At 44.0% G+C, this 20,640-nt stretch overlaps 1 protein-coding gene across 1 annotated transcript; it reads left to right on the forward strand.

Annotated features, from left to right (window-relative positions):
• Nucleotides 1-2,121: 2,121 nt before the first annotated feature.
• On the forward strand, nt 2,122-19,870 carry PKN3 (protein kinase N3). Its single transcript, XM_058038083.1, has 22 exons — nt 2,122-2,188; nt 5,503-5,785; nt 6,325-6,473; nt 7,278-7,407; nt 7,520-7,671; nt 8,048-8,243; nt 8,524-8,712; nt 8,946-9,055; nt 9,531-9,674; nt 10,654-10,729; nt 12,149-12,335; nt 13,005-13,116; nt 13,911-13,987; nt 14,706-14,772; nt 15,343-15,434; nt 15,794-15,970; nt 16,058-16,120; nt 16,662-16,738; nt 17,240-17,382; nt 17,621-17,728; nt 18,296-18,376; nt 19,049-19,870. Exons 1-22 carry the CDS (start codon nt 2,165-2,167, stop codon nt 19,259-19,261), a joined length of 2,850 nt encoding a protein of 949 aa, XP_057894066.1. The 5' UTR covers nt 2,122-2,164; the 3' UTR covers nt 19,262-19,870.
• Nucleotides 19,871-20,640: the final 770 nt, after the last annotated feature.

Consider the following 20,640-nt stretch of genomic DNA (forward strand, 5'->3'; position numbering starts at 1 on the left):
CTTGATGTTACCATTTCTAAGAGTCTTTTTCAAAATAATGAAGTTTTTTAGTCCCAAACTCAAATCTTTAGTCCCAAACACCATCTTTCACGGGTGATGTGAACAGTGCTTGCTTTTCCTTTATGGAGAAGAGTGAGGGGAGGTCGCAGATGCCTGGTACACAGCATTTGATTCGTGCGGGAAACAGATTTATCCTTATGTCCTTCCTCTCTCTGTCCTGGATTAAAAATTGCAACTTTTAAGGCTTTTTCTTGATCATCACCTTTTCCGCGTGCTCTCTGGGCTATAATGGAGGACAGGGACTGCCGGTTCAAGGTCGGGACGCGCCTTTAGCCCCCGCCCTGCTCCGGGAACCCCCAAAGAGTCCGCGCAGCTCCCGGGCCGGTGCCGCCGCCCCTTGCCGGCTGCTGGGCAGGACCTGCGCCGGGATCATCCCCCGGGGCTGCAGGGGCACATCCCGCTCCCAGCTGTGACACTTACCTTGCCGCGGGACGGGGGCTGCCGAATGGGCAGGAACTGCTGGTGCCACGTACCGGGCCCCTCTCTCTGCAGGATTTGTGGGACACAGCTGAGCCATGCCTGGGGCTGGGATATGGGGTAGCCAGGGATACTGCCTTGGGGTCAGCCCTTTCCCTCCAGGCTGGGGAACTCCCTGAACTGCCCCTTGCCCTTCCTCTGCCTCCTCGGCGGGTCTGAGAGCTGAAGGAAAGAGGGGGAAGCCGCTGTAGGAACCCCGAGTTCGCGGTGGGCAAAGGACCCCGGCCCAGAGCCCCCCCAAGCTCATCCCCAGTGACTGCCAAACACAGCCTTGATCCGATCTGCTGGAGGTGTGGAAACACCCCTGCTCCTCTGGAACTTAGTCTACATTTGCTAGTTTGATTTTCCCCTTTCCAGTATTTCCACTGAAGGAACAGTCAAAATAATTGCTTAAACACTAAACAGTCTGGACCATGCTCTAAATAGCATCAGGTTTCTGAAGGATTTATATTAATCAAATGCACTTGCTTTATTAACAACAGGGGCATATTCAAAAGCTTTGTATTCATTTAAGGCTTTATTAATTCAAATCAGTTAAGCTAGGTTCAAATTTTTAATTTTATCATGAGTTCCTTTTATTAATTACTCAGTTGCAAATCACTTACAAAATGTTTAGGCTAGAAAAACTTCTAATTAAGTAAAAGGAACACACTTCTGTTTATTAGTATGTTTCTAAATTTGTATGTGGGAATGCTATCACCTCTAAATGCCTTCTGATTCACAGTTGTGCACTTCTCCATTACTGCAAAGCGTATTAGTAGGATGGTAACATTATGTAATGCTGCTGAGGAGCGTCTTTAAGCACCTGAAAACAAGAAGTATATTATTATTTTGTTTAAAGCACTGGCGTTGTGACACACAGTCTGTTCTATGTGATGCTGTGGCACTACTGCAGCACGGTGTTTTTTCACTACGGTAGCCTGGGGATTGCTGCCAGCCTCGCCAATGCAAGTAGGACGTTTTTTCACTCAAATATTCAGCAGAAACTGCGTGTGAAGTTCTGCAGGGTAAAACTTCCCCAGAGCCCAGCATCGCCCCGTCCCAGGGATGGGATGCAGGATCCCGTCGCAAGCAGAGATGCACTTCGCTGCTTCCCCTTCGAGCAAGCGCCGGTCACGAGCCCGTGTGGGGAACTGAAACTGGGAACCACCCGGTGGCCCCGGCACAAAGGGCCCGGCTGGGGCCACCGCGGGGCTTTCTGCTCCGGGCTTCCAGAGGGACGGAGCGGGGATCCGCCACCGTGCTTGCCGTCCCCTCCCTTCGGCACGGACCCGCAGCTCTGTGCCACCGCGGGCACTGACCCCTCCAGCTCTCTCAGCCTCTCCGTCCCCGGCGGCCGAGGTCCGGTACCTCCGCGTCCGCGGCGTCCCCGCTCCTTCCCCCCGCCTCACGGGACCCCGACCGCGCGTTTTCCCCCGGGGCGGGCGGAGACGGCGGCGCCTCCTCAGCCGGGGGCCGGAGCGGCGGCTGCCCCGGGGCCGTGTGGGGAAGGGCGGCTCCCGCTCCTCGTCCCGCTCCGGCTCCCGAGGGCTGCCCGCCGGCGGCTCCCCCGGGCCGCCCCCGCGAGAGGGCGCTGGCGGCGGCCCCGGGACCGCCGAGTTTGAAAAGTGCCGGTCCGGGCGGAGCAATGGCGGCAATGGCGACCCCGCAGGTGAGCGCTGAGGGCTCGGGGGTGGCAGCGGGCCGGGCAGCGCCTGGAGGGAAGGCGGTTCCCGCGCCTTTTGGGGTTCCCTGTGCCCTTTGGGGATCCCTGGACACTTTGGGGGTCCCTCCATCCTTGCCCCGCCGGGAAAGCACCGCACCCCGCTCCGCCCTTCTGAGGTCCCTCCATCCATGTCCCCAGCGGGAAAACCCTGCGGCCCTGCGCCCGCTGCGAGTCCCTGTGTCCTGTGGGGGTCCCTCCATCCCTCCCCCGCCGGGAGCCCCCGCAGAGGCGGCTGTGCTGAGGGGCTTCACGCCGCTCCCCCTCCGCCTGCATGGCCGCGCCCCAAGGAGATGGGAGAGGGTGTGGGAAGCTGATGGGATCCCCTAAAAATGTCCCTCTTCGCCTCAGGGAAATGGGGTTCGGGCCAAGTTGGTGCCTGCTGAGGAAATCTCTCGGCGTCGAGGAGGTGTTGGGGGCGAGGCGGCTGGCGCGGGGCCGGGAGGGCAGCCAGGCTCCGGGCTGGGAAAACATTCGTGTCTGGAACAAGCTCCCCGGAGAGGGGAAGATGTTCTGCCCTCTTCTCTTGAGACGAAAGTTTCAAGCCTAATCTGGGAAAGAAGGGACAGAGGGACCGACACAAAGAGCGCTGGCTGCCGGGTTCTTCTCATCCCGGTGGCTCGCTGCTTTCAGCCCTCAGCCTTGGAGTTGGGAATGGTCCAGGCAGGACCACAAAGAGTCTTTTTCCTGAATTAGCCGTGACTTTTTCTTGTAAGACATGAATGTAGCTGGTATGAGGCTCCCCAACGTGCATCTCATCCCTACGGTATGAAGTTGCTGTGAAAGATGGGATTTAAGATGTCCTGGGAATGTTTGGGCTGCAGGGAGGATGGCAGCCTCACCACTGGCTTATTAAGTCAAATTATAAATCAATTTCTGTGTCAGTAGTAGAAGTGTAAAGGGCAGGACTGCTCTGGGCTTTGTGCAGGTGAAACTCATTTCCAAGCTGGGCATAATTGATGGGATGGGATCTCCCTGGCTGCAGTCCAGAGGATTAAGTGTAACTCATACTGCTGAAATTTGTGCTGGTTAGAAAGCAGTCTGGACACTTGGGTATGACACGAGCCTGGCAGAAATTCTGGGTGAGCTCCAGCATCCCCACTGCAAGTGCCAAAAGCAAGCCAATTTCAGCTACTTTGGGTATTTCTCTGCAAGCTGTAAATGTGTTGCAGGATTGTGTTGGAGACTGACCTTTCCAGGGAACCCAAGAACAGCTGCAACACAGGCTGTGGCAGTGTCAGGACACCCCACCGAAATTCCTGAGCCAGAAGGCAAAATGGCTCAACCCAAATGCAAATTTGTCTTTCCCGTGCTTCTCAGAAGTGGAGTGTTCTATCTTCCTGGTGCAAACAATGTTCATGCTATGGCACCCTCTGATCCGCAGAGGGCAAGATGGGGAAGTGAAACATGTTACATTCTAAATATAGAAATTTAGCCTGATGCATTAACTGATATTCAGATTAGTTTTTGGCAGAGACTGGTGTAGGGAAAATTGACCTGAGAACTGCTGAGGCTGTACCTGTTCTCTGAATCAATACCCAGAGCTTCATATTCAGCACCTTTTATTGGTACTACTGTTGTACCACTGCTCATTCCTTTACTCTGAGTGGATCCAGGGGGGAAATTCTTACACCCATTTGCATAATTTGGATAGAAGGTGAATCTATGTGCTTTTATTAGTTATTTAAATAGGAATTGTAACCATCACACTCCTTTTAATAACTTGCTACAGACTGGATAAAGAGCTTTTGATTTTCCAACTTAGGGCTGGTAAAGGTTGCCTGTGACTCAGGAACTCCATGATTCAAATTCTTCCTCACAAAACTTTGGATGTCTTTCAAAGCTCTGGCTTAGTTCCTGGCTTTACTAATTGGGCGAGAACTTCCTGAAATCAGGATGTTGGTCTGAACCTTTTTGTTTTGCTACCAATCTGAACAACTCCTATTTTGGCCATTGCAGCCAAAGCTTGGATTTAGGCCAACTTTTCAAATGGATTTTTTTTCCTTTTTTCTTTGTGCTATTGGACTGAAATTGTAGCAAAAACTAATCAAGGATGTTTGGTTGAGTCTTTGATTAAGTAATTGTTTCTGGAGGAGGCTTTGGATGCACAGCACACTCTGGAAGTGTATTAATGTACATGAGTAACACAAAGCCAGCGTGGTTTGTTGTTGGAAATGTGGTCAGCCAGTGACAGAGTGTGAAAACAAGTCGGGATTCCTGAGCCCTGTCTTTAGGCACTGATGTGCTCTGTGATGTTAAGCCAGTTACTGTGGCAGTGCTTGACCACTTCTTTTGCATTTAAGCCATGGGTGTGAGTCATTATGGGAGGTTATGAATGCATTCATTGCTTTGGATGCCTTAAAGCTGCTCTTCCTGTTGAAGGGAGAAGCACAAGCTCTTGCTTGGATGTGTTGTGGTGTTGGGCAGCACCCTTAGGGATGCTTTGCAGCTCCTGTGTGAATCCAGTGTTTATTTGGGCAGTGAGATAAACTCTGCTCTGACCAAACTGGGTATGTCCTGAGTCTGTGACAGAGCAGCTCTGTCCAGAGCTGTTCCTGAGCCATATCTCACTAGAACAAGTGGTGTTTGAAATGATGTAAAACAAAGCCCAGGACAAGAGTGAATGCCACTAATGCTACTCAAAATAATCAGTGTTTAACGTGGCCTTTAGAGAACAGAGATTGAGACATTAGTCTGCTCACCTTTTCAGACACAGCACACAGTCAAACTTATTCTTTTGCTTGTTCATTTGTAAAAAAAGCTGTAGGGCTTGGTTTTTCTTCTTCAGGGACAACAGCTGAGGGCTAACACATGCTTGTGGCATTCCTAAAAGCTCTAACAGATTAGCTGAGACATGTCTTTGAGCAGTCAGCATCAAGGCATAATCAGATAAAAATATGTATCTAAAACATCAAACTGGTAAAAGGTAATGTTGATTAGAACAAGAGCAAATATTGGCTGAACTTTGATTCTTAAAGAATAAGATGCGTGTAGACACTAAATAACAAGGGGGCAAATAAAATGAAGGTTTTTCTCCATTATGATTTAAAATCAAATTAAAGCATCTTAAGATCAAAGTTGTGTTCTGTCCTCTGGAATTGAAATGTAGGTTTGTCTTCTTGAAAAATTGGTGAAAAGATTGACTTGGGAATTTCTGAAAGAAATGAAGGAGTGGAATCTAATGAAGGTATTGCTGCAGTGTCATAAAAATGGTTGGATTTGAACTCTCTGAAATCCTCTTGCTCAATGCTCTTGGGCTGCAGGGCAGCTCTCTCTTGCAGCTGGGCAATGATGTGAATTTAATGGATCCAAGCTTCCAGCAGAAGCTGGAGGGTGAGAAGGAGCTGCTCCGCCGGGCCATACAGAAGGAACTGAAGATTAAAGAGGGAGCAGAAAACCTGCGCAAAGCCACGACTGACAGAAAGAACCTTGTCCACATCGAGCACGTGCTGAAATCTTCCAACAGAAAACTGGAGCAGCTGCACTGGGAACTTCAGGAGCTCAATGCAAGGATTTTGATACCAGACAAAGAGAAGAGTCCAACAGGTAGTTCTTGGGTCATGATTGGCTGCAACATTCTCTTGGAGTGCTTCAATCTCTAGAGATATTGAATTGGTACAGTCTTATGTTGAGGGCTCATCTGTGTTGGGAACGTCTTGGTTTTTATCTGATGAAATTATCTGGGGTATAAAGAGTTCAGAATGGTGCTATAAAGGTGAAAGGGAGTATAGGGAGAAAACCAGCTGAGAGTGGTAGGCATGGGCTATATTCAGGAATAGGTTGTAGGTGGAATTGAAGAGATTTGAATAGGGTTTCTGGGCAGTTCAACATCCAGGTATTTCATAGGATAATGAGTATAAAATTGGAAGAGCGCTTGTTATGACAGGTTCATTGATAAATTAAGAAATATTTACAGATATGAGCTTGAGTTTTATTTGAAAGTGTTTCCCAATCTGTTTTGTAGACAAGACCTTTTTGTACCTTATTTTATAGCCTAACTTTCCTTTGCAGAGTCACCCATCTGTAACCTGGTGAAATGAAACGAGACAAGATGACTAATGGTATTGATTGTGTTGTTTGTGCAGATGGATCTGTATCTCCAGATCCCTGTCTCTGGGAAAGAAACCCAGACCCCATGGCAAGGAAGGTTGAAGCTTTGAAAAAGCAGCTGCATGTTGAAATGAAAGTGAAACAAGGAGCTGAGAACATGATCCAAATGTATTCAGCATCCAAGGTAAGCAGGAATAAAGAGCCATTTGGGAGCATGGATTACTGGATCAAAATTTGTATTTTAAGTATATACACAAATCTCTCTCTGATAATTGATTTGGGACAGAAATTAATTTGCAAAGATTGCTTGCCTGAATCCTAGCTGTGTACTTTGAGTCTCAGCATAACGACAGCACATAGGGGTGGTATAAGAGGTGCATTAAGTCACTGATGAGGAAAGAAAGCTAAGAAAGCATTGATGTTGTAACTGAGTTAGTTGGTGTGATGTTTTGATATCAGTGAGTTGTTTAGGATAAAACACAGCATGTGGTATCTCTTTATGTGAGAAAAATTTTCAGAGGTTTAGTGGATTTGTATTCATCTAGTTTTTTGAGTTTGGCATAATCGCATTTAAAAGTCAAAAGATAATTTAAAACATTTCAAATACAAGCTTATTATGAAGCTTAATTCAATAAGACCAGCAGTGTAAGAGGGCTGTGATATTTTTATGTGTTCAAAACCTCTGCTCTGCTTACAGAACACTGTAAGTGCAGTTAACCAGGGAACAAGGAGTCTCAGTGACTGCAGGATTTGGTATTAACTGGGCACGTCCTTGACCTGTCCTTTCCCTGTGCAAATGGAGATCGTGATCTCAGAGTCCTTGATCCCCAGTGGTGCCTCCTTTACATAACCACTTGTGTATTCCATTTCAGAGTCACTTGTGACCCTTCGTGCAAGTACCACCTCACCCTCATATGTGAGCACATCATCATCATCAACCATTTTTAGTGATCATGGTTCTCTCTCTGCATCTGATTCCTTTTGGCAGGAGAGGAAGCTGTTGGCTACAGCTCAGCAGATGCTTCAGGACAGCAAGACAAAGATTGAAATAATCCGCATGCACATTGTGAAAGTATCTCAGTCAGCAGGAGGGATGGAAGATACAGTGGATCCAGCAGGTAACGTGCTTTAAGTAACTGATACAGCCCACAACAGATGCAGACAGAGCCCTAAGATCCACAGTACTAGCTTGATTTTCATCCTTGCCATGTTTTACCTCCCAAATGCCAGTGAAGATGGGGACCACCATCAGTGCTTTGGAGCTGCGGATTGAGGAGCTGAGGCATCACCTGCGCATTGAAGCTGCTGTAGCAGAGGGGGCAAAAAATGTGCTGAAGATCCTGGGGGGCAGTCGGGTACAGGATCGCAAGTTTTTGGCTGAGGTAAGCAGACAATGCTCAGGCCTTCTTGAGAGGGTGGTATCATGCCTCCACATTAATGATTTAGCATGAATGAGCAGGGTTAACCATGTTACTAATTTAGGAATTTCCTGTCTCTCTGTCGAGGCAGACTGGACTTCCCCTTCTAGGGATAGCATTCCTTGCTTTGGTGAAATTTCTCAAGAACACCAGAAGTGACACTGGTGGGAGTTCAAGCTCTGTGGGAAAATATTTTGTCTTTAATTTATCTGTATCCTGTATTAGCAAGATGTTGTCTTGTTGGGGTTTTTTTAAGCTTACTCCAGTTAATAATACCTGGTCTACATGGCTCTACATGGAAAATTTCTTCCTGCTTTTCTGTTCTCCTTCACACTGGTAGGCTCAGGGTCGTTTGCAAGAATCCTCTCAGAAGATTGATCTGCTGCGCTTCTCCCTGGAACGTCAGCTCAGTGAGCTTTCTCCTGATCACCCAAAAAGAGCCCTCATCAAACAGGAGCTGGTGAACACTTCCTCCCTGGGAGCCCGGCATGGCAGCATGCAACCCACTTCAGTCATCAAACCTACAGCCCTTACAGGTAAAGGGATCCTGCAGCACATGTTGTTGTGAGGAGGACAGAGAGAAAAATGAATTCTATTTTTTCTCATTTTTGTCATATTGACATTGGATTTTCTAGCAGCTGGACTTCTGTCTTCTAGGTCAGGCAGAGCTTTCTGAGCATATAGATTTGCTCAATTTAAACTATTAAGCGAGAAATTGTGAATCTGAGAAATTCTGTGATCTCTTTGAAATCAGACTGACTGGAATCACTTTATCTTTTATATAATGATATTCCTTATTCTCCTAAAATTCCTCAGGAACGCTGGAAGTGAGGCTGATGGGGTGTCAGGATCTATTGGAAAATGTTCCAGGACGTTCCCGAATGACAAGTTCTTCTCCCATCTGTGGCAGCCCCAGTGATTTGAGGTCCCTTTCCCGGACACGAGTTGGCCTGGGCATCCATGGCCGTGGTGTTGCAGGAAAATACCGGAATGAGGAGCCAAGCAGTGAGTACAGAGTTCCCTGTGGACCTGCTGGAGGCATATCAGAGCAAGGGGGCTTCTCACTGGCCCAGCCTGGTACAAGTGATGTTAAAAGAAACCCAATTTCTGCAAAACTAAGAGAGAAAATGAATTGCATTATGCCTGGTCCTCCTAGGACTCTCCTGGAAATTGGTTGGGATGTGCACCTTCAGCATGAGAGATTAAATGTTATAATCCACATTTCTGCCTTTGTCCAGATGAGGTCCTTGCTGTGCTCAAAGTGGACAATAAAGTAGTTGGCCAAACAAACTGGGGACCAGTTAATAACCAGGCGTGGGACCAGAGCTTTGCCATTGAGCTGGACCGGGTAAGTGTGCCTCAGATTCATGTGGTGTTTATTTTTCCATTTAACCTTACCTGATTTGTTTGTTTAGCTGTCATTCCACTCAGCTCAACCCTGTATTGCTGCTGTCCCCATGGCCTTTGATTTGCCAGTTAGCTTGGCCTTCCCCTGGAGGCAGAGCATCACTGCCAGAGATTCAGCTTGAGCAGCATCTGCTGTCCTTCTCTCCTTATCTGAGCAGTTTTATTTCATCTTATCAGCAAAGTGGCTCTTAGGGATTTCTAAATGGGGACTTCAAGAGGGTCTGTAGCTAAGAAGATTTAAAAACATCAAAAGCATGGAACAGAAGCACTAAAGAAGTATTTTATGCATACTCTTTAGTTTAGATTTTATTTTATTTATTATTTTTTCACAAATACACGTGCCATTTCTAGAGCATGGAGCAATATGTAATTATTCTGCCTTTGTTTTCTCCCCCACCATTCACCCATCCCACCAGTCTCGTGAACTAGAAATTGCAATTTATTGGAGAGATTGGAGAGAGCTCTGTGCAGTGAAGTTTTTACGTTTGGATGATTTTCTTGATAATGAACGTCATGGGATGTGCCTCTCGCTGGAGCCCCAAGGAATCCTTTTTGCAGAGGTATAAATGTAAGCTTTGTTTCTTTCTCAGAGAATTCTGTCTCTTTAGGGTATCTGCCCTGAAAGCAGTTGTTCAACCCAGAGTACAAGGAATGGAAGGAGCAATAATCTAGAAGTGCAGAGTGATACCTGAAACTCTCTTGCATCATAGCCCATAGAAGAACAAGGAACAACAGGATAGAATAGATGTGCACATCCATAGCCTGGAGTGACTCTTCAGCTGCTCCACTGTAACCCTGTGTGTGTGTGCTGTGAAATCCGCTCATTTTTATTTGCTTTCATTATGAGTCACTGGTGGCACTTTAATTAAACATATGGCTTAATGGTCAGAATTGAATCACAGAGACTGTAGAATCAGAGATCCAAACTCCCTCTGGCTATGCTTATTTTATCATCTTTCTGAGCCTAATAATAGTTTGAAGTACCATCAATGTAGAGATAATCTCAATAATCCCTTAAAGGCCGCAGCATTTTCTCCTTTGTGTTGTGATGAGAGTTCCTGTAGTTATCATTCCAAAGTAGGATCTAAACCTCATGTACCAAAATTTGCCTTCTCTCCCTGCCTTCTTCTTTTTTGTGGTTGGTTTGTGGCATTTGGTTTTGGTTTTTTTTGTTTTTACTTGTGTGCCATGAACTGCTGTGTTTGTTATCCTACAAATGGGCGTGTTCTTTATGCATGGCTTCATTTAATTTCATTTCATTCAAATTAGATAAAATTTTTGGGAAATATAAATTGGTCTTAATTCTGGGGGTTTTCTCAATTTCAGGTAGCAGATAATTCCAGTCTCTAAACCCATAACTGAAGTAGCAGCTGATTAGAGGATGAATCTGGAATAACCAAGTTTGGAGTCTGGGATTGACTCAAAATTTACCAAACAGATAGAAATGGAGATTTTGATGAGAGAAAAAAGGCATCTGTGAAAATTTGGATTTACAATTTAATGAAGAATCCTGAAAAATATCTTTTGCTTCTCTGACAGGTGATGTTCTGTAATCCTGTCATTGAGAGGAAACCAAAACTGCAGCGACAGAAGCGCATTTTCCCCAAACAGAAAGGTGAGCTGCTGGAGAAGTGACTGAGCAGGATGAGAGCAGGGGTTTACACAAGGAGGTTCTGCTGTCCTACTCAATCTGAGAGATGTTAAAACTCTTTCTAATTACAATGTATGTGAAAGTTTGTTCAGTCATATGAAGTGCCGGCAGTCTGGCTGCAGCTTCATGTGTAATGTAATATTGTCATGGTGCTGCTACTCACAATTAACATTGCTAAGAGGATTTAATTGCTAGTTATTTAACAGATCACTTAGCTCTGGGGCATCCAGCATAAGAAAGATGTGGACCTCATGCAGCAAGGAGGGCCACCAAGATGCTCAGAGGGCTGGAGCCTCTCTGCTCTGGACACAGGCTGAGAGAATTGGGGCTGTTCAGTTCAGGAAGGCTCTCAAGAGACCTTGGAGCCCCTCCCAGTGCCTTAAAGAGGCTCCAAGAAAGCTGGAGAGGGACTTTGGACAAGGGTCTGGAGTGACAGGACAAAGGAAGAATGGCTTCCCACTGACAGGGCAGGATTAGATGGGATATTGGGAAAAAATTGTTCCTTGTGAGGGTAGTGAGGCACAGGTTGCCCAGAGAAACTGTGCCTGTGCCATATCTGGAGGTGCCCAAGGCCAGGTTGGATGGGGCTTGGAACAACCTGGGATAGTGGAAGGTGTCCCTGCCCATGGCATGGGGTTTGGATTAGATGGTCATTGAGGTCCCTTCCAAGCCAAACCAACCCATGATTCTATGAGAAGATCCAGGACTCAAACTGTACTAATTTAACCAGCCATGCTGTTACTGATGAACAGATATTGGGAGCTTTTCTGGAAACTCTGAATGACAGAACACTGTAGCATGAACAGGCTACTGACTATCAAGTCTCTAGAGCTGTCATCATAAAATGCTGAGCTGGCTCAGGTTTGAGATTTATGGACGGGAATAGCTTGCATACTTTCTTATTTCTCTGCAAATTCTCCCTTGTGAAGCTGAATAAGGTGAAACTTTACATACCGAGCTTTTGTGGCAGTGAGGATAAATGAGATTTTATATTTATACTCTTCAGGAAGTAGTAAAAATAATGAAAATATCCCAAATATTTACTCTTTTTAACACATTTTCAGAATGTGTTAGCAGGCTGCATAATTAAAATGTAGTGTTGAAAGAGAAGAAAACCTGACTTGAAGTAAAATCAATTAATGTTCTATTCAATTTCAACTTGAAGATTGTTATGATATTATATGGAGCTGAACTTAGCTGAAATAGCAGATCTGTTTCATCATCATTGATCTTTATTCCCTGAAGAAAAGCCCATTCTCCCAAGGGTGAGCTGCCCTTTTGGGGTAACCCCCAGGTGTTTAGTTGAAAACTAGAGTTTAACACTATGTGAGACTGTAATTTTTGTGTTGTAATCTTACTGATGTTTGACTCTGGCTCCTCCAGGGAAGGAATTTCTCCGAGCTCCCCAAATGAACATGAATGTTGCAGCTTGGGGTCGCCTGATGATGAGTTTCCTCCCTCCCTGTAGTTCCATCAGCACTCTGAGTCCCCCACTTCATGATCCCAATCACACAGACTTTCCTCCAGTTTCCCCACAAAGTCATGGGGATTCAGGGTCCAAATTGAGTAGGTAAGTGATGTCCTGAGTGTTGGAATGGGTGTAGGGTAGATCTTAAAATTCTGTTGCACCTTACCAAGGTGGAGGAAGACACTAATTTTTTCTAGAAAAAAAAAGATATACAGTTTCTGTGTTCTAAAGGAAAGAAAATACCATTCATTAAATGGCTTCCCCAGTACACTGAGCTATGCAAGGTCACCATGTGATTGTTGTGATAAAAAATGCACTCTGCTTTCATGAGTAATGTAGCACTCAGAAGGGACATAGCTGAGATTTTGAATGTGCTATAGAAGAAAGTTTTCCCCAAAATATTTTTTAAATTGAATCAGTTATTCTCTAAAGAGATTATTCCCACTGATGCATAGGACTTAGGAAAGGAAAAAAAATTACTCAGTTACTGTCTTGCTATTAAAATCAAGATTTCTTTAAAGACTTATTTCTACATACGTGTGTTTCATTAATTTTATAGCATCAGAGAGCCAGTGTTAGAGTGTGAGTCTAACCAACTTTTAATTAATTTAGGAGAGAATATTTCTTGTTGGTACTTCACAGTGTGAGCCAGGGTGTCCTGTTGTGCAGTGATTTGGACTGAACTAACACAGCAGAGGTGATGCAAAGGTGTCTGTGTACAATGCTCTGCCCTAAGGCAAAATCTCCTTCAATTCTGTCTCACAAATGCAGTGATTTCCCTGTGGCTAAGCTTGCATTTGTTGATGAAGCACCACCCAAACCTCCACGGCTTTTTCTGGTGGCCAGCTCCAAGGAATCAGCTCCATCCCCTGCAGATTCTCCGGTAACCATCTGGGCTAATTGGGAATGTTGTCTTTGCTGGTTTCTGTTCTTTCAAACCCTGTTCTTCTACTTTATTACTGAAGAAATTTGCTATACTTTAGGCAGGTGCCTCATTAGCTGGCTGATCTCCAGGAATTCAGAATCCAGGGAACCATTTTGGCATGGAGTCTTCAAAAAGAGTTGTATGGGTTTTTTCCCCCTCTTTTAAAAAAATGATAACTTGCTTTTCTTGGGGAAGCAAAATAGGAGGTAGGTCAGCATTGGGAGTTCAGGGCAAGAGTACAGAACAGACTGCACAGAGAAAGCAGGGAAGGAGGTTCAGCAGGCTTTCAGAAGCAAATGAGGTTCTTTGTCATTAAAGAAACTGGGCAAAACCAAGAGCAGCTCTACTTTTCTGTCAGGAATGAGCAGGAAATTTCTTTGAGCAGTAAAATGACCTGTTCTGCCACCTGTTTGTACCCTTTCTCATTTGGCTTTTGTGATAGAGGAAACTGCATTCTTTGATCATTGTGACTCTTGACATCTAGGAAGTAAATGTTCTATCCTAGACTTTTAAAAGTGTTTATTTTAAAAGATTTGACCCTATTAAAATTATTGTACATGGGGATAATTTTGTGTGCTCATAGATAATCTGTTTTTATGCTATTTATGTCCAAGCAGAGGCAATGACCATCTGCAAGAACATGTCTGTGGTCATGCTGGATCCAGACAGAAGAGAAAAGTTGGATGTGGGTGTTCAGGTTAGACTTGGTGATTTCAGAGAATGACCCACTGTATTTTTTATTCTCCTCCTAGTGCTTGAAGAGGCTACATGTTGAGGAGAAGCCTTGCAGCTCTCCTGTAACAGGATTTCCAATCCCAGCGTCTCCAAGGTAACTGTGGATAGCATGGGCTGTCTCAGGTCACAGATTAAAAAGTCACTGGGCTCAAAGTTTTGAGCATGAAGTCTAAAATTCTGCTCAACGTGTGCTTTGGTTTCTCAGCAACAAATTTTTAATGCTGAGTGTGGACAATACAATGAAAAATCTGCTCTGAACTTCACTTGTCTGAATGTCTGCTGTGTCTTATCTGTTCATTAACCCAAATACTGAGTCTGTCTTCTACTAAATCACCTCTTACACTGTGTACTGCAGTGTAAGTGTAGTATATTTAGATGTGTCTGTGTGCTAAGTAATACATTCCAGAACTACTTTTGGCATCCCTCACACTCTTCTATTTCTATTGATTTGCAGTACATTGTCTCTTATTATGATGAGAGGCATAAAACAGGAGGTTGATTATAGTCTGTGGCACTTCTACAGACACATTTTGTTTAAAACAGGGATACACAGCAGTAAATATACCCAGACAAGTAAAAAAACAATTAACTATTGTTTAAAAAAAACAATTTCCTTTGATCAGGGTTACCTTCTTCTTTCTTAAGTGGCAGAACACTAGCACAAGCTTTAGTTGTCAGGATTAGGTGAGGGGTGGTTGGCACAGTTGTTTGCTTCTCTTTTTGCTATACAGAGCTTCTTTTCTTAACACAAACACACACTGATATCTGCTCATGCATCTCTTGGGTATTATCTCTTCTCTGTTTTTCTGCAGGAAAAGGACAGTTCAGCTGGAGGATTTTCACTGCATTGCCATGTTGGGCCGTGGCCACTTTGGGAAGGTAGTAGAGAAGTCCACTGTGGAGGAGGGCAGTGGTTGTGACAGTGGGGCTCTGCCTGGAGGTCTGAGTAGAAACATTGCAGGACAGGAGAGATCTGTTACAGTGCAGATATGGAACAGCAAACCCAGCCCAGCCACATAAGCAGCTGGTAACTGTTGTTAACAGTCAAAATTCTTGAGGATTTGTGACTTCAAAGCCTGGAGAAAGGTTTTCTCCTTCTGTCCTGAGAGTGCTAAATCAAGGCACACCATTACCATTTCTTTCATGAGGATCACTAGTGGAAGAGCTCCATTCCCAAAACTTTGCATGGCTCCCTCTGTGAGAGCTCTGAGGTGCTCCTGAAGCACTGGGCCAGCTGTGATAGTGCTGTATGGGAGAAGGACATAATTTACACTGACATCCTTCTGGACTGCTGCAAAACAGAAGTGCTGTGTTTTTCGAGTTCCTTGAGTTTGGTTTTGAGGATGACTGTCTGGACTGGATGGAAATAGTTAGCATCAATTTGAATTAAAGTAATCTGATAAGGAAATACAAAATTGCTTAAAATACAGCTTTTCTGTTGTCTTTCAGGTACTGCTAGCCCAATACAAGGCAACTGGGAAGCTGTATGCCATCAAAGCCTTGAAGAAAAAAGACATTATTAGGAGAGATGAAATTGATAGGTGAGCTTTGTTTAGAGATGGTGCTATTGTCAGAGGCTACATTACCACAACTGTAATCAAATGTTAAAGGTATGGTACTGGCTGTGGTACTCTCAAAGTTAAATGTGACCTTAAGACTTGGATAACTAAAATCAGAAATAAGGAAACTTAGAATGGCGTCTAACTTTTGTAAGAATGATACCTGAAGAATACTCTAAAACTCAAGGTTTGGAAATATACGAGATAAATATTATATTACCCCTCACTTTTAATTTCTCTAACTTCAGATATAAACATTTTCTTCATCCTCTCTTTCTCAAAACAGTCTTTCCTGCTGAGTCTGTTTAGCACTGACGTTTTCATTCTTTGAATCCTGGCAGCTTGAACTGTGAGAAGCGAATATTTGAGGTGGTCAATTCTTCTGATCATCCATTCCTTGTGAACATGTTTGCCTGTTTCCAGACCCCTCACCATGCCTGTTTTGTGATGGAATACACTCCAGGAGGGGATCTGATGATGCGCATACACGAAGATGTCTTTCCAGAGCATATGGCACAGTGAGTTAGAATTGCTCTTGTCTCCAGCCACTATAAATTTTTAACTGGAATCTCATATATTGCCTGATAACTATTTCTGTCTTTTAGGTTTTATACAGCCTGTGTAGTCTTGGGGCTCCAGTTCTTGCATGAGAAGAAAATTGTTTATAGGTAATGCAGCAGAGACTCAAGACAATTCAGCAACTTGAAGGTTGATTTTTTTCTGTAACTGTGTCTGAAGCTCACTTTCTTGCTGGGGTTTCTAATCTTTCTGCCTGTCTTTATTTTCCCTGTCACTATCAGCATGTTCATCGTGCTCACAGTAGAGAAAGTCACCTAGAAGCTATTCATCTGGCATGTTGCAGGTGATTAATCCTCTGTGACATGTCAATACATTCTGGGGGGCACCTGTAAGTCACTGCTTTCTTTTCACTGGAAAAAGTCATTTGTCATGTTGTTGTGGGAGCTCTTTTCCAGATGAATAATCCCCACCCAGCTCCATGCTGCTTTTTGAGCCTTTAGTTTAGGGGAAAATATCAATAAATTAATGGGAATCTTCCAAACAATGCATGATTAAACCAAATGTAGATTAACTCAATCTAGATTTTATTCTCTTTATTAACACCTACCTTCTGCCTCTTGCAAAAAAGCCATGTTGGGTGACAATCCTCAGTCTTCATCCACTGTTTTCTTTCATCTCCTTTGCTTGCAGGGACCTGAAATTGGATAATCTCCTTTTAGATGCTGAAGGATTTGTGAAGATTGCAGATTTTGGACTGTGTAAGGAAGGTGAGCAACTGGAGAAGCTTAAATTGAGCCATCAGGATTAGTTTAGGATCTGGGGTTTAGTAGGTGTGTAACTTGTATTAATCCCCATTTAAAAAATTGACATCAAAAAAGTCAAACAACAAAAAACTCCTCACCTGTCTGGCCATGATGAATTTGGGAAGAGCACCTTGTTGTGTAATCTTCAGGAGACTTATGAAAGCATTTAAAATGTGCTTGTTTGCTCAAAGGAGCCAGAATATAGGATCATATAAAACATGTAGATGAGTAAATGAGCAATGAAACATGCAGGAAGTTTCCTTAGGTTTGCTCTTTATTTAAGCATTGTCTGTATATTTGTTATTTGGAGTGGTTGAAGGCCTCAGGTTTCACACTTCTCACTGGCAATTCTCCATGCCCAGGTAACAACATAAGGAGACAAACTACAGCTTTCAGGAGGTGAGGCTGCATCAGATCCATTCAGTAACTTGTGCTGGATTTTAGCAAAGTGTCCTTTTCCTACAGGAATAGGTTTTGGAGACCGGACAAACACCTTCTGTGGCACCCCTGAGTTCCTGGCCCCAGAAGTGCTGACAGACATCTCGTACACGCGGGCAGTGGACTGGTGGGGCCTGGGTGTGCTCATTTATGAGATGCTTGTTGGTGAGGTAAGGCCAGCTTCCCTCAGGGCATCTCACTAACCAGGCCTGGGGACCTGACCACCCCAGGTAAAATATTGCTAAATGTAGCCAAATATTTATTAATACCTCAGTTACATTTTTCTCATTCATAGAGCTTGCCAAACAGTAATTAATTAATCCATACAACTCCCTGCTAGTCTTATGCTTATTTAATAGTGAGGAATGGGTGCTATGTGGATTGAATAATAGCATGTCCCAATTGCAGTCACCATTCCCTGGAGATGATGAGGAGGAAGTCTTTGACAGCATTGTCAATGATGAAGTTCGGTATCCGCGATTCCTTTCAACTGAAGCACTTGCCATAATCCGTAAGGTAAAGGGCTGCTGGGTCTCGGGGAGCCTGAGGAATTTGCATTTACTGTGTAAGTGGATCCAGAGGGGCTTGATTAGGATTGCACAGCATTTGTGTGTGTAATGTGGAGCTGCCTACATAGGCTAAGGAAATATTTAAAATTTGCACGTATTTCCCCTCCCTTCTCTTTACGTAAATGCAGTTCTTCCGTGGAAGGATGACTAAGCAGGCTGCTTACTGTTCCTGCTAAGTCTGGCACAGAGAAGTGTTGATTCAAGGGCAAGAATGTCAGAGCCATTCACTGGAGATGGCTGGATTCAGTTTTTAAATGTGACCCCATAGTCACAGGTGCACAATTAAGCTGAGATGCTCCATGCAGTTTATGGCAGGTATCTTATTGCTGTTGGCAAATTGTTTACAAGAAACTAGGTCTGAGTTATTCCTGGCGGATGATGACCTTGGTGCAAAGTGAGAATGAGGAAACACCGAGGGATCAGTCCACCTCCTTTTCTTTTGTTTTTCTCTCTGGAACATAATTTCTGTTCATTCTGGTTCCCATTGTTTAAGTTTGAACTGATATCTCTGCAGCTGCTTCGGAAATGTCCAGAGCGTAGACTGGGAGCAGGGGAAAAAGATGCAGAAGAGATTAAAATTCAGCCCTTTTTTAAGGTAGGAACTTGGTTTAAACCTCTCCCTTGTTTCTTGTGTTTGAGCAGAGAGTGATTTGCTCTCTGTTGGTGTTGAGGCTTATTTCCCTTTGTTATCAGGGAGATCTTAGTGATAGTTTCTGTTGCACCTCATTACTTCATTCAGGAATATGTGTTTCAAGTCCTGCTTGAAATGACATCCCCCAAGTCTGTTTTCTGGGATCTTTGTGCTTTCAGAGTCAGTTTATTTCTGATTGTGCTGCTTCTATTTACAAATATACTTAACTTTAGAGACATGAACAAATATTCCTTTTAAAATTAAACTGCAGCATCAAAGATGTTATCTAGTGATCACAGTGATTGTCAGTCAGTCTATTTCATCACCTGCATTTGGAGGATACCCATGACTCTTAAAAGAAATGGAGGTTAAATTGCTTTGTGTCAGGGGTATGTGTTTGTTCCAGGCAAAGGTGTTGCCATCTCTCCTTGTTATTACTCATCTGTCCAGAAGTTTTTAGTCTTATAACCCTTGTCTGGCTTTGCACTGGAGCAAGAAAAGAACTTGGATCTCACCAGAAATTGCTGGGATCCACAGATCCACCTGGCCATGGCTCAGCTGTAGTTTTGTCCTTCCTAAATACAGTTGTAGCTGTGAAATACACTGCATGGAATCTCTGCCTTCCTTTTCTTACAGGGAATTGATTGGAATGCCTTGTTTGCCAGGAGGCTGAAGCCCCCCTTTGTGCCTACACTGAGAGATCCAACAGACATCAGCAACTTTGATGAAGAGTTCACCTCCCAAAAGCCAATCCTTACTCCTCCTGAGGAGGTTTCTGTCCTAACCAAGAAGGAGCAGACTGTCTTCAAGGACTTTGACTTTGTTTCCAGACATCTTTTAGATGTGTGATTCCTGGGCTACAAAAACATGAAGAGATTGTTACCACCTTGAGAGAGCATAGAGGAGACTTTGCAGGGCCAGTGGAAAAGCCAACAGGGTTTGTAGTACAGGTAGTGCTGATGGCCCCAGCATGAGGTGCCCTGAAAGCTGAATGTGGCTTTCCAGCCACATTCAGTTGTGGTTTTCCAGCCTCATATGTAGGAAGGATGTCAGTTACCTTTAAGGAATAATTAACATTTGACAGGGTGTATCTTCTTCTGTCATTGAACGTAGATGAAATTTGGAATTTAAGCTGGACTTGAAATCAAATCATCTCTGCAACCTAGGTTACTCTTTGCAAAAAGCCTAAGTAAGTAGTGTGATTTTTAAAGTTGTAGCATAGCAGGGGAGTGGCCACTTCTTAGTGATTTTCTAGAGATGCAGCATTTCCTCCTGGTAATGATTGTATGCCATTTCCCACTCATAAAAATGTGTATACCAGCCAAGGAATGGATTTTAACACTACCAAGACAATGATGTTGGATAATGATCCAAGTGATTTATTGGAAGGAAGATGAATCTTTCTATTTAAGGATGCCAGCTCTTAACTGTTGTTTATAATGATATCAAACTCCACAGCTTTGCACATTTTTTTTTCTTTTTTGAAAATAAAGATACCTTTCTATATAATAAATACTCAGCTTTTCATCTCCTTTGTGTTAGCTAAATGTTTCAGATCAGGACTAACTAAAATGCTCAACAGGCAGGACTTTTGTTTTCTCCATAAATGCCAGTAGTAATATTTTCTTTCTTTCTTCCTTCTCACTCAGGTTGGTGTCATCAACTGAGAGATACCAATGACTGCAGTCAGTTTATGTCTCCACAGATTTTATCAGTGTGTACATCCTGTATAATTTTTGGGGACAGCTAAGTAATGACAGTCAGTACTGGAAAATCAGTGAGTTAAAGGTGATTTCATTGCCTCATAATCTGTCTTGTAATTATACTTGATAAGATACATTTTCATGTCTTAAATTCATAATGTTAGCTCATTGGGCAAAAAGGGAAGGGTTTTTAGAGATAAGGCATCTGATGCAAACAAGGACACAATCGTTGCTCTTTCAGTTTTTCACCAGATGGAGACAGGAGTGGGCCTAAGGCAACTGTGCTGTAGCTGGAGACAAGGATCTAGGGAATTGTTAAGCCAAGGCAGGTCCCAGAGCTTCAGGATTCAGTGAGGTAAGAGCTCTGTGCAAACCAGGCATATTTCACACTCAAGCCAGATTTCCTATTTTCAGAGCCAAGTATAGCTGCTTCTGAAAATTCCCATGTACAAAGATCCTTTCAACCTCCTGCTCAGGCTCAGTGCACTGGCCTGCTTAGAGCAGGATACACATTTTCCTCACTCT

Source organism: Melospiza georgiana, chromosome 20 (genome assembly GCF_028018845.1).
Source record: "Melospiza georgiana isolate bMelGeo1 chromosome 20, bMelGeo1.pri, whole genome shotgun sequence".
NCBI classification, from domain to species: domain Eukaryota; kingdom Metazoa; phylum Chordata; class Aves; order Passeriformes; family Passerellidae; genus Melospiza; species Melospiza georgiana.

What these genes read in the sequence shown, in the direction of transcription:
- PKN3 (XM_058038083.1), top strand. Translation starts at nt 2,165, where the DNA reads ATGGCGGCAATGGCGACCCCGCAG. An exon ending in CAAACCTACAGCCCTTACAG is followed by an intron (nt 8,244 to 8,523) that starts GTAAAGGGATCC and finishes AAAATTCCTCAG; the next exon opens with GAACGCTGGAAGTGAGGCTG. An exon ending in AAATTCAGCCCTTTTTTAAG is followed by an intron (nt 18,377 to 19,048) that starts GTAGGAACTTGG and finishes CTTTTCTTACAG; the next exon opens with GGAATTGATTGGAATGCCTT.